The sequence below is a fragment of the Dermacentor albipictus genome, chromosome 8, assembly GCF_038994185.2.
Source record: "Dermacentor albipictus isolate Rhodes 1998 colony chromosome 8, USDA_Dalb.pri_finalv2, whole genome shotgun sequence".
Classification (NCBI taxonomy): domain Eukaryota; kingdom Metazoa; phylum Arthropoda; class Arachnida; order Ixodida; family Ixodidae; genus Dermacentor; species Dermacentor albipictus.
The window spans coordinates 102,226,858-102,239,995 of record NC_091828.1 but is presented as its reverse complement, the minus strand read 5'-3'; the positions used below and the strand labels follow the sequence as shown (position 1 = coordinate 102,239,995).

At 46.3% G+C, this 13,138-nt stretch overlaps 1 protein-coding gene across 7 annotated transcripts in view; it reads right to left on the bottom strand.

Moving 5' to 3' along the window:
- Positions 1–4,457: 4,457 nt before the first annotated feature.
- LOC135913718 (prominin-like protein) overlaps positions 4,458–13,138 on the bottom strand; it is a 59,008-nt gene continuing 50,327 nt past the window's right edge. For 6 of the 7 annotated variants that reach the window (XM_065446316.2, XM_065446321.2, XM_065446317.1 and 3 more), the window contains one exon: positions 4,458–11,293. In XM_065446316.2, the coding sequence (XP_065302388.1) occupies positions 10,978–11,293 (316 nt within the window). In that variant the 3' untranslated portion in view covers positions 4,458–10,977. The remainder of the gene's footprint in view (positions 11,294–13,138) is intronic. The other variant, XM_065446322.2, reaches the window with a different exon arrangement.

The window sequence follows — 13,138 nt, the reverse complement described above, 5'->3', positions numbered from 1 at the left end:
GCCTGAAGCCCCTCCATCCACGCGCTACGTGTGGATGTAGGGGCTTTAATGGGCCCACAGCGCTTGACGCTACCGAGGTGAACTCTTTGTCGCTTTATTTATTTATTTTTTCTATTGGAAAGTTTGCCCTGCAGCATCCTTCCAAGCAGACTTTCTTGCACTGCTGCAGTGAGGAGAAATTATGTTTGTTAGGTTTATTAGACGCAACGGCTGACGTTATGCAACAGAGCGCAATTACATTTTGTCTGATCTCACCTGATGAAATATACGACTGCATTAGAGAGTGCAAAATAGTTGCTGCAAACGAACAGCGGAAATTGCCGTGAGTGACGTAAACATGGATATAGTGAATTCTTGCTTTTACTGGAACAAGGAAAAACGAAATGGTTCGAGAATGAGCGTACGTGTACTTCCTTAGGGCACGTCTGTGAACCAAACCTCGTCTTAGTACTTTCCAACAACGATGGAGGGGCGGGAAATTTGGCTATGTGCATTTTATTGCGCTATAGCAACTACACCCACACTCCAGGCGAATTTGTGCCGTCGCCGTGATGTTTCGCACGCGATAAGATCGCTCCCGGCATTTGAGTGGCCTAGAATTCCGATATTTCCAGTACACTCAAATCGTACTCTCTGCAGTGAGGGCTACCCGCCGTGGTTGCTCAGTGGGTATGGTGTTGGGCTGCTGAGCACGAGGTCGCGGGATCGAATCCCGGCCGCGGCGGCCGCATTTCGATGGGGGCGAAGTGCGAAAACACCCGTGTACTTAGATTTAGGTGCACGTTAAAGAACCCCAGGTGGTCCAAATTTCCGGAGTCCTCCACTACGGCGTGCCTCATAATCAGAAAGTGGTTTTGGCACGTTAAACCCCATAATTCATAATTCAGTGAGGGTGCCAGCGACAAAGCGGGAGGGGGAACCGAAAAGGAGGGTGTCATCGACGGGCTTCGATGCGCGCCTAATGTTGGAGGTCACGTGATCAAGTACGCCCTGGAGAGGTGCAGGAGAGCGTGCGTCTGCTCCTCGGTCACGGTCGTAGCTGCACACCAGTGGCGCCACTTAGCGCATTCGTGGGGCCTTACATACGGGGCCGGCGCGTCCCAACGAACTTGGAGGTAATCTGCGGCTGGTGCAAAGGTTAAAGGCGAGCCTAGATGGCTGGTGAATTCACGTGCGCCGTCTTTCCGCACGTCTATATAGCGTCGTTGGTCGCGCAATCTCAAGTTTCGGAGACGCGTTGAAGCGAGAAGTAGCACTTAGAGTTCGTACCGTACCGCTGCCGGCGCTCTCCGCACCAGTTGTGACATCGAGTGTTCGCAGTCATCGAGTGCGATATGTTCATGTTTACCGGCGCGCGCGTGACACCACGCTCGTGATTTGGTCAGCACGCGAGTGTTTACTGCAACTTATTCGGCCGACAAAAAAAAATCACTTACACGAAGAAGCGCCCAGTAGGTACGACTTAGTGCATTAAGTGACGTAATTTTACTGCTAAGCATTGCGTTCGGGGCGAAAGAAAAGGCGTGTTGTTGGCTTATTTTACCTGGTCTTTGATTGAGGAATAGGCCTTTCTGCGAATGTTTTCTATGTGCTGCTGCAAAAGCCGACTGTTCGCTGTTCTGCCTTGCCACCACGCGTTACTCAAGTTGTGGCCAAGTTCAAGATGTGATAATGTGTCTTTCCGTTTTTAGTACAATGTTATCTTTGCTCTGCCATGTCTTTTTCATTTTGTTCAGTAATAATGAACATGTCACGCATTTCATATACTTTGTGCAGTTTTATGAGTAAGCTCTTTCTTTTTCTTTGGTATGTCTGTCAATCAAACAATCTTGGCATTTTATTCTACCTTTTTAGGTATTTTGCGTGTCATTGTTTTTGCCATTACCAGCGAATTTTCTCTTTCTTTAGTTGTCATAACTATGTCATACACATCGTCCAGTTTTGTGCAATATCTCAGTGCACATATCAGATCGAAGCTCTTGTACACTTCGGTCTTGAGAGCATTATATAAAAATCTTTTATATGTGTGTGCATGAAACGGCCTTCGCGTTTTCTTGAGTTTTATCTTTTTTGTTATTTCACTGTCTATAAATTTTTGTGTTGGTTAGTAATCATGTACGTGTAATGCGTTTGTCACTTTTGTTCATTTTCTGAGCTTGTATCATAGCAAGTTATGCGAAAATATTTGTTTTCGGAAACGGAATTCAATAAAACGAGGCCAAAGATCTGTTGTGTTGGAAGTAGAATGTATATATGTTCCGGCATACGGCTGCCATACTCAAAGTATGGACAAGACTGCGTGCGTGCTAACGCATAAAGAACCCACGGCATACCATGCGCCAGTTTACAAACAATGGCCTGGGGTTGCGCACGCGCGCGCGCGATAAAAAAAAAATATACGCGACGCGAACGGGAAAAAAGAAAGCAAAAGTAGATGCACGCGGGGCATGGGGAAGGGTGGAGAGGGACCGGAGCGGGTCGTCATAACAAAAACAGAGCGCTAGGGTGAGGAGGTGCCGCGCGCCTGCAGTTTCTGTTGCCACGACAACGTAAACAATCGTGTGCGCCGCCATTTTGTCAAAGTATCGCCCTCACGCTAGGGTCGTAACTGAAGGGTACGTTGGCGCTAGCGTCGAAAGAGCGTCTGTTCAAAAACAGCCAATGGCAGCCATGCGGAGATTCACCCCTCGGACCCTAGGACCTGACAAGTTCACCTGGCTCGCTCAACACTCCTGTTGAGGCAAATGCTTCATTGGTACGTTGTAGGTTCTAATCCTCAGTGGAAGCTTTTGCGTAATTGTTTAGCCTGCAGCTTTCCTTTAAAGTCTGCAGCTGTTCGCAGTTACAGCGCCACACATCTGCACCATCAAAGACTAAGGAAATACTCAGCCGCGGTATAGCTGTCATGGGGCCCATCACAGCTCTACCGCTGCCAATTGCCGTGGTTGAACGAAGTTTATCGAGCGATAGCACGGTTTTGCTTGCTTTGGGAAAGGCCACAGATGCTGCTCGGCGTGGCAGCAGCAGCAGGCGATTTGACCTTCAGGCTGCGCCTCACTTCAACACGAACTAAACGTCGAAAGCACAGCACATACGAAGCTACCAGCACTTAGCGCCATTTGCCCACATCGCAGATAGCCTTCAAGATATGGGCGCCCATGTGGCGTACGCAGCAGCTGCCAGCAGTGGCAGGCTAGGTCCCAGTTTGGTCTTGGCTGAGCTTTAAAGTTAGATGTACGGAACGAGGCGTTTCCTTCGTTTTTACCTGGAGTAGTAGAGCTATCGCTCCAAAGAGCGGCACAATCTTGCACGACGTCTAGCCAGTGATGCAAGCCAGATTTTGCAACCTTATATTTTGACAAAGTCGCCAGGTCACCACACAAAATACTCAGCCTTTGTGAAAAGTCAGTAACTGATAACGACTTGCTTGGAATTTTGCCTTCTTTTTTTTTTCAATTTCAATAGCTTCAAATTACCTCGTGCATTGGCAAATCAACGGTCGGAATACGAAAGGGGAAAAACCCCCATTTCCTAAAACGGCATAGGTCTCAAGATTGTGCCTTGCCTAGCAAAGTCGTTTCGATGCGCCCACCCAAATGGCTCGCTAATCTATTCAGGCATTTAGAAGTAGCGACAAAAAAAAAAAAAGAAAGAAAGGGCATAATCTCCTTTAGGAGAAATGGGGGAAGTAATTGAACTTGGCTAAGGTCCCTTGAAAGAGTTTTACCAGAACAATTTGCTGGCTACTTGTGTCGCCTAAAAAGTGGTGCAAAATTAAAAAGGTTAAAGTTGTTAAGGTGACACAAACTTCCTTGCCAGGACTGCTGCAAGGAACGCTTCACAGAGTCACCTCTACAATGATGTTGCACCCTGTCGATCTAGTCTCCTATGTCTAAAAATGCATCGGGCAGTCATGTTTGGCAAAGATATTCAGCTCAGAGTACAGTCTAAGAAGGTACCGTGCCTGGGCACAGTGCCACACTACCTGTGCGTAGTCGGCGATTACTCTGCACATGCCCTGCAATGATTACCCTGATTACCCTACTCTGATTACCCTACAATGACGAGCTTGCTCCTTGTAGAAAGACTGCAGCAGTGTACAAACTGCTTAGCTTTTTTTTTTAAAGACTACACCTCTGCAGACTTTTCTGTGTCAGTGTATGACCTACAGGCATCCTATCGACTATACAAATTCCATGTATAGATAATCTACAAATATTTCTCTAAAAGAATGTGCCTGCAAATTTAGCTGGACAGCCTATTAACTCGCAACGCCTATACAATTTGTCTGTGGCTAGGCTGATTAAACATGCCAACAGACTTTCCACGGTATGGAGCAAGAGTCCTAATATCGAGAGAAATAACGTCATGAATGACACAGTGCCTGCGCAATTCCAATGGTCGAAGCATCGCAAAAGACTACATGATTCGATCATGCTCAGATTCAAAACAAGCAGTTTGGAACATTCAAACAGTTTTATTCAACCACCACGTGATAGGGTTATCTTTCATGGGCTTCCGTCATATACGACATATGTACGGATTTAGAGTTTGGTAGTAGCCACAGCATCCTGCTTGTTCTATCCTGCATGGAAAGCAATGCTCCCCAGTCTCTAGTGATACAGGAGCTTCACTGATAAAATTGACATGACATTCAGCCTGCAGCATTTTGCTTCCTCTTCACAAATACATCTCTTTTGAATAACATCATTATGCTGTCTTGCTTCACCTCGTCAAAAACCTAGACTCGTCAAGCGTGAACTTGCGGCCTGCCGAGCTTATCAATAGAAAAAAAAAATGTTCGTTGTTTGTTAGAGCATGCAAAGTCGAACGAAAAGCCAGGCTACCAATGTTTCACTTCCTGTAGACAGAACATGCAGGATGCCACAACCTCTACCAACTTCGGAAAAAAAAAGAAAAGGTGGGAGAAGGGGGAGGGTACTGGGGAAATGACATCAAAACGTACTCTGAACAACTGGCTTTCTTCGCAGAGCACCAGATAGCTCGGCAACATTCCAATGATAGCGGAAATCTGTTATCACGTATCACATCTTAAATCTAGATGCATCAATACACAAACCCGAAAACAACACTCGCTTGTGAAACTTTTTTAAAAAGAAGGGCACTTTGAGAACTCAGTACAACAACACAGCACATTAACACAAAGAAAAAAAAACAGCAACAAAAGAATCCACCATTTCAGTTATTACCACACGGAGATCATTATAAAGGAATATACCAGGCACCACCATTACCAGCCGTGAGAAAATGGCACCACCGGAAACAGACGACGGGAACATAGCGGTGTACGATGCACACGATGTACACTACATGACACAGCCCAAAATATGGTGTATATAACATGTATATAATATATATTTGATGCCTTATTTATGGCCTTAATATCTGTCTTGTGCATAATCTACGACTCGCATGGTGTAGCTTGTCGTTTGGCGATTTCAACAGCAGTATTAAAATAACAGGCTCCTTCGTTCAACAGCTTAAAACTACAAGGGGGGTCACACTTTCAACTCTACGATAAAGATTTGTTCAAAGGCACTTCGTACGTAGGCTCTAAATTATAGCTGTAGAGGCTGTCATTAACCCCAAGTCTATGGCATCGCTTAACAGAGGGCACTGTTTTTGAACTTGAAAGAAGAAAACGCCTTTCTTTTTTTTCACCCTTGGCACGGAAAAGTTTCGAGCTGCTATGCGAGATAACATTGTGCAACTTGAAGAAGCCACGTTTGTTCAATTGCCTACACAACGCTTAGTCACCAGGGATGGAGAAATAATGGATGAACGTCTAAAAACTGAGCACGGGCTGCGTAGACGAATCCATGGATCTTGTACAGCCAGTATACTGACAGGATAGAAATAGTGCCGTTGCCGACACCTCTCGTACGGGGCGTCAGCTCAGCGTGGCTTAACCCCTACAAGGCTGATGGGATAGTAGATATGGTCACAAAGGTACGTGCCGCAGGGGCCAACAACCCTTTCGGCCTCGGAAACATGCCTTGGGAAACATTGCACAAAGTAACGCTACAATGACCAGGTGACAAACGAGCTGCTGCATGCTATTACACAGAAAAAACGAGCCAACAACGTGCACCTTCACACCCATTCACCGAGCATTGCAAGTGAGTGCCCTCGAAGGGTGTGTTACAGCGCAAGGGCTACCATACACTAGGCAAGCTCCGCTGCCATGCTAACTGCAAAACGACAAACAATACCAGAGAGGCATAGCCACTGCAGCTAAATCAAAACCTTAAAGACGCATCTTGTCTTCAAACTTCTGGTGATCTCTTCTGCGGGCAAAAAGTGCACAATACCATGGTGTGGTACATAAAAATTGCTGGTGCCTGACCGCTGCTGGTACCTGAATGTTGGTACCAGCAATGTGCCTAACTGAAGGATGGCAATGAGCGTCACGGAAGTGACACCTACGTCTCTTTGCTACAGAACAACGTATACAGGCAACAAGAAATGATCATGCAGCAAGTAAACGCACTTTCGTGAACCAGTAAGGTGCGAGCTACTACTGTACAGTACAAGGGAAATGTTAAAAAAACAAATATCTGGAGTCTCACATGACAACAACCGAGTTAGAGAGGAAATTCAAAACTTCTGCAAGAGAGCTATGTCAACAAAAACGTAAAAGTTGGCCAGAAACCATCACAGTTCCAAAGAAAGCTTTTCCTCGAGCGTGAAAAATACGCTGATGCTTTGGCGTGGCGGTCTGCACTCGGGCATGGCAAGAAAAGCAGGTACCAGGAGGCTACCGAAGACAAGCACAGGGGTCCCAGAAAATACTGCTGCAACCAGCCACGGGTGCGACAATTCCCTCTACAAACTGCTAAGGATGTGGTGGGCTCTTCTATATATATATATATATATACAAGCACTTTTCCTTCTTGGCCAACCTCGGGGGTTGTTTGACAAGGAAAGACACGCTTGCTTGTTCCAAGATGTCCAGATGGCCTTGTTGGCAATTCATTACCGTTTTTAGAAAGTGCAAATGACACACAGGCAAGAACAGGCAACACAACTGCTGCCCTTCAAACAACTGTCAGTGCGTCGTCTACACCGTGGAAAAACAGTTAAGGAGCAAACTCGGTGTGTGATCGAAGTATGTTCCTTCAGAGAACGAACTGCACAAGTTGCACGTCACTGCTCTTGCTCCTACACCACAGCCACAAAGACTGGTGCGCGAGCCTCGCAATACTTTGCACGTCATCGCGCTGTACTGCTGCACTGTCTGCCGTAAAACATGCGCAGGTTCCAAGTCTGAACCTGCCGCATCCTTTCTTCGTCACTCTCTGGAACACACCTTCCAATGTGCAAACAATTTGCGCAGCTGATTACAGCTTCAATGCAAGTACCAGTGCCACCTAAAGCTCCTAATGCAATACGCAGCAAGACAGATGGCATCTGACCGAGTCCTGGGACAGCTCGACGACACTCGTAAGAGAACTGCACCATGAACCCCAATGACAAACAGTGGCCACCAAAACATGATGCATGGCTTGCCTGCACACCGCAAAAGAGCATCAATTGAATAGTGTGAACCGGCAACACGGTGGACAACAACACAGCTTCAGACATGCTGCTGCTGCCTGCTTGCTAACATTGTTTTGTAAAAGCTAGTGGCCAACACACACAAAGGGCAGCTCAGTTCCAGCAAAGCCTGGCTAGGGAGGGCATTGCAGATGAGCTACAACATACTGCACCTACGAGTTACTGCCAAATTTTTTTGCACATAAAGCTTTCTTTCATTGGGTCTGGCATAAGCTAACAAAAATGTCTTATCTTGTAACAAAGCTGAACTTGAGTGTTCAAAGTGCTTTTGAAACTTGCTTAAGCTGATGACAATAAGGCCTCGAGCTGTGACTAAACCAATCACCCAACTCTTGAAGTGTGCATTAAGTTTTCACTGAGCTTGTGACGCCATTACACAGAAAACTACTACTCACAGAATTAATGCACCAGACAATGCTATTACCCACGTCATAAGAAGCCAGAAGATATGGCCAAAACCTTTCAAGCACATTTGTTGCAAGCATGGCATGCAGTTTTGGTTGCACATGGCAGCAGCACAGCAGGTGGATATCGCTTGGCCAAGAGTATACTGTCGCTCACAGATCTTGCGGCACGTTTTGAAACTAGTCACAAGATGTGTTCGTTGCCGACAGTCTTGGAAAATTACTCTCACGCCGACAGTGCAGCGGGCTTCTGTGGAGTCCACACACAACTGAGATGTACTAAAAAAAAACCATCAAATAACAAAGCAGTATTGCCACTACCAAACAGCCCCAAAGTCACATTCTACAGCACTCTTGTACAAGTTTGCAAAGCTGAATTTCTTTGGCAGCTCAACATCCATCCGTAGAACGCTGGATGGCGCCTAAAGCCCGCCAGAGCAAGGAGCAGTCCTCCAACGGAGCAGACGTAATGAAACGACGAGTTCTGCACATCGCACTACACTGCACGGTCCCTCAAGCACCGCACCACCACGACGTCCACCGTTGCGTCGCCCGTACTTCAGTCCACCAACACACACACGCGGGCCATCTCACACAAGCCAAACACTTAAAATAAAGATAGCAGGGATCAGACAGCTTGGTGATGAAACACAAGTGCATAAAATAACGCACACTCACACACAAACATAGAAATGTCAAGCACAAATGAGCCAATGCTTGCTCAAACCAGCACGGGTTTGCGTGACGACGCAATTAAAATGGCAGCCTACTTCCACGCTGGCATTGAGTGTCCTGGTAGGCTTGGTCAGCACTTGACTGGCAGTGTGTTCTGCCTGCCTCCACAAAGAACGCATTGGCAGAAGATTATTTGAGTGTTTGCACATAAACAAATGTTACTGTAACACCTGGCCTATGAGATGGCTCCAATGACACTGCAGAACTTTTGTCAAGTGACACAAAAGAACCCTTCCAAAGTTAAAAAGTAAGGAGAAAGAATGCCTACGGAAACCAAAGAACCTGAACTAGTAGCAGTAGACAAGTTTGTTTCCCTCTCCCCATTGACTTAGAATTAAAAAGTGGGAAATTATAAACTAGAGCGGAAGTGAGTGGGAGACGAAACAAACCAATCATCTGCTCCATGGCACCGTGGTTAGCGCGAGTGGCCTTTTCGTCGGCTTAAAACTTGAGCAACGGCTAAAACTGGGGCTTTAAACTGGGGATAATTAAGCAAGCGATAATGTTATGATGGTTACGATGAAATAATGAGCTAGGTGCATAAGATGTGCTTGCGCATGTAATCAGGAAGGTCGTAAACATGGTCAGGAGCAGTTGGTCGCATTCAAAAGGTGCAGAGCCCGAGCTGTGCTTCACACAGTGACGCAACACCCAATACTGTAGTGCTACAGATGCTACCAAGTGGTCCTAGTACTTTAACAACTGCCAGTGCCTTGTGCTGGTGAGTTACACTGGTGCCATTCCACAGTCTTTGTGTAGCGAGAAAACCGTACCACACAGCAGCCATGGCATGGGTAACGTAACATCTGTTGTACGGTCTAGTGGCTGGTCCTAGCACTACAGCAGCTGCTGGTGCCTTAGGCCGGTGCTGGTACATGCTACTGGTGTCAATACTGTAGTTTCCAGTTTTCAGTTTTTTGAATGCCCTCATCAGGTGCGTTAAAGTTGTGTACGAAATATGACAAACAGCAGCAAAACGAATGCTAGCAACACCAATGACAAAGCGCTAACAACTGGCAAACCAGGTGGGCTCGAAACTGCGCAAGTAAGAAATGTGTAACAAAGGACTCGCTGAGCATCCTAACACATGCTACAGTCACCTGCTTGCGAGAAGTTAACAAAGTAATGCTCACTGAGCCTACCAACTTGTGACACCTCATTTGCTGCTTGCAATATAAAGCATCCAAACAGCTACAGACAAGCGTACACTTTTTAATAACTTAATCAGCGTGGCACATCTTTAGAAAGAAACTATACATATAGGGCTACCAGTGAAGCCATTTAGTTGCACAAATGTGTAATGCTATAAAGATTGAGCAATGTCAAAACCATATGAACATTCAACTACAGCAGCAGCGATCTGCACAGCCAATCCTTCTGCTTACTTCTAATGTTATCGGTACCCAACACTCCAACTTTACGCCAAACTCTTACCTGTAGCACACTCACAACACACCTGTCATTAAATATTGTAGTCGGCAAACCACTTACATGCTGCTACCATACACAAACGAAAAATACTGAGCCTTCGAATAACTGAAACAGCCATAGGTCAAAACCTAGTTACAAAATGCTCAGTGACGTGGCCTTAACGGCTCAAAGATTTACAGGTTACATAATACTTGAACATCATTTGTAGAATCCATGAGCAACAATGCATAACTGGTATGGTGATATCAGAGTTCCTTGCAGTAGATACATCCTTCAGTTTAGAAATCGAACAGTCACATATCTGCCTCAGCGTCCGGACAGATGGGAAACTACAAGCAATGACACACCAGCACCAGGCACCAGCACAGCTACTACTATCTGAATGGAGTACAAACTACAAACCCTCTGCCCAAGAAATATGTGAGCACCGGCTTGTCTACAAGTTCGGTTAGGCATAACCTACCAACTCACCAGCACAGCTGCTGCCAGCAGAACAAGCTGGCCACTGCGATCTCTCTCACCAGAAATCAGCGACCACTAACTTAGTTTGTCCAGGAGCTCGACTAGGCAGAACCACCAGCAACAAACAGCACACCAGCATTACCCCAAACATCAGACACAAGCAGTGCGCTGCATATTTCTGGCATGTACCACCTCTGCTCCTGAAAATCTGACATCCACTACTACCAACATTCAAAAACCCCACATGGCGGAAACTACCACCAGACTGGAACTAGCGCTGCCCAGACATCACCACACGTTGAGACACCTCGCGGGGCACGCAAGCCACTTTGACCTTCCCGACCAGCGATCACCGGCGAGAGAAAGCTCACGAGCCAGGGTAGTAGTACGGTGGCGGCTTCGCGAACTGGTTGCTCTCCCAGTCTCCGCTGTGGCGTGCTGCCGGAGGCGGCGCTGACTCGTAGCCCTTGGCGTAATGTGGGATGCCCGGGTCACGCGAGTAGTGGTAGGCGGGTGCGGGCGAGTAGGCTATGGCGGGCGACGTCACGGGGCGGTGGTGTGGTGCAACAGGGTGCTCGCGGTATTCGGGACTGATGTCATGGTAGTAGCCATCGCGGCTGTCGTACGATGCCCGGTTCACGACAGCGCTGTTGGCTCCTGTGTGTCGGCGCTTGTGGTTCACACTGAAACACCAAAAGGACATTGACAGGATAATTTCTCTGTTTGTCCAACTTGCCCTTACCCTTTTGGCAATCCCCGACTATGCTGTACGATGGTAACAAGGTGTCAGCTCGTTTTCGCAGTACATATTGTCTTAAGAGCGTTTGCTTGCATTGTGGCATCTGCTGCTATAGACAAGACAGTAAACAGCGTGATAACTAGATGATTGCTATGGCAATGGCTGTAATTTTCGGAGAACCGCAGAGTTAATAGATACAAATGAACTGCGGCAACATGAAATTACGAAAAAGAAAGGACACGGATCAGGGACGAACAACGTCATCCAATCTGTGTCCTGTCTTCATGGTGCCCATGCTTGCGTCCTGTAGTAGCACAGTTCTTTGAAGATTATGGCCGTGGGTATTGCCCACATGGGCACACATGTGTTGTTGTTATGTTTGACAGCTACGTTATGCATGACAGCAACACTATCAACTTTTCTCAGTTTGAAAAAGAAAGGAATGAAGCATTGTAACACAAATCTGACATGGCTAAACAAGTCAACACGAAGTGACAATATGAAGCAACAAATATCTTTGCACTTAACAAAACATGCATTATAGATAATGAACATATAAACGACACAAATAGCACAAAGACGGGAAACACATAATCACAGCACTCTTTTTCACTTCGGACAATCATATTAATTTTAGAACGAAGACATATATGTCGTGTAGTACCACCATTTAACAGTGTGCTTCACTTCACTGTGTTCCTGTGCTGATCATGCGTATGCGCTGTATTGCAAGCGAGCTGAAATTTCGACTCTCGTATTACAAGCTGCCAAGTCAAGCTGAAAGCAGCCACATAGAAAACCCACCATACCATAAATTGCATTTGTTGTGCTGCTTTCATAATCAAGTGCCAACAGATTGAACACAGGCTGCACGTGGAGTCTAATGCAGCTACATTTAAAAAGTGAATAGCAGATAATTTTGTCACAGGCAGTTAACACAGGTAGGTTCACAGGTGTACCAAACGTGTTACCACTGTTAGGTTCCTCAGTCATTCACTATGGCCTAATGTTGGCTAAATTTTTGTACTTTCAGGTTTCCACTTATCTAAAAGGCATGAAAACTCTACAGACTGAGAGCTGACACTATAGTCTTCATTTGCTTTGCTGTAATCTTTACAGCGGCAACCAAGGCGTTTTTCTCCAGCTTCTTATTGACACACAACAGCGCAGCACCGCAGTGCGACACATGTATATCAGGGTAACCTGAATCAGAATTCGTAATTATGTTCGAGGTAAAGAAAGACAGAGACAAGCGCAAGAACGGCCACATTTGCTGGTGGTATGACGTGAAGGTTGGCGCTTCAGAACTATTGTGGTATCTCTCTCGTTTGCGACTTGGTTGGGGTTACAACTACACTGCCTCTGCTACAAAGGTGTTCTGACTAAGAAGCAAGGTGCAGAACGCTGCGCAAGGGCATGCAAGCACTGTGGAGCAACACATATAACTTAGCATGACGGAAGGCTGAGTGATATGGTAGGGATTAACGGTACAAAGAGGAAGGTATACAAAACGCAAGAAGAGCAAAAGCAACACAAGTTATGACTATCAACTGAAAGACTGAAGACACAGCAAAAGCTGTCTGAGTATGCTCGAGGAAAGGCAGAGCCCTTTTCGATCAGTCAGGGAGAGACGTCTGGGCTGTCCACACTGCAAGTTTGCGTTGTCCTCGTTTTGATTATGTCAGTGTTTTGTATGCTCACCTTTCCGTACCAAGATACACAAATAGTGACCGAAACAACAAGCTGCTGGTCGGCCGTTCAAAGAAAAAGAAAACTGCATAGCATACCA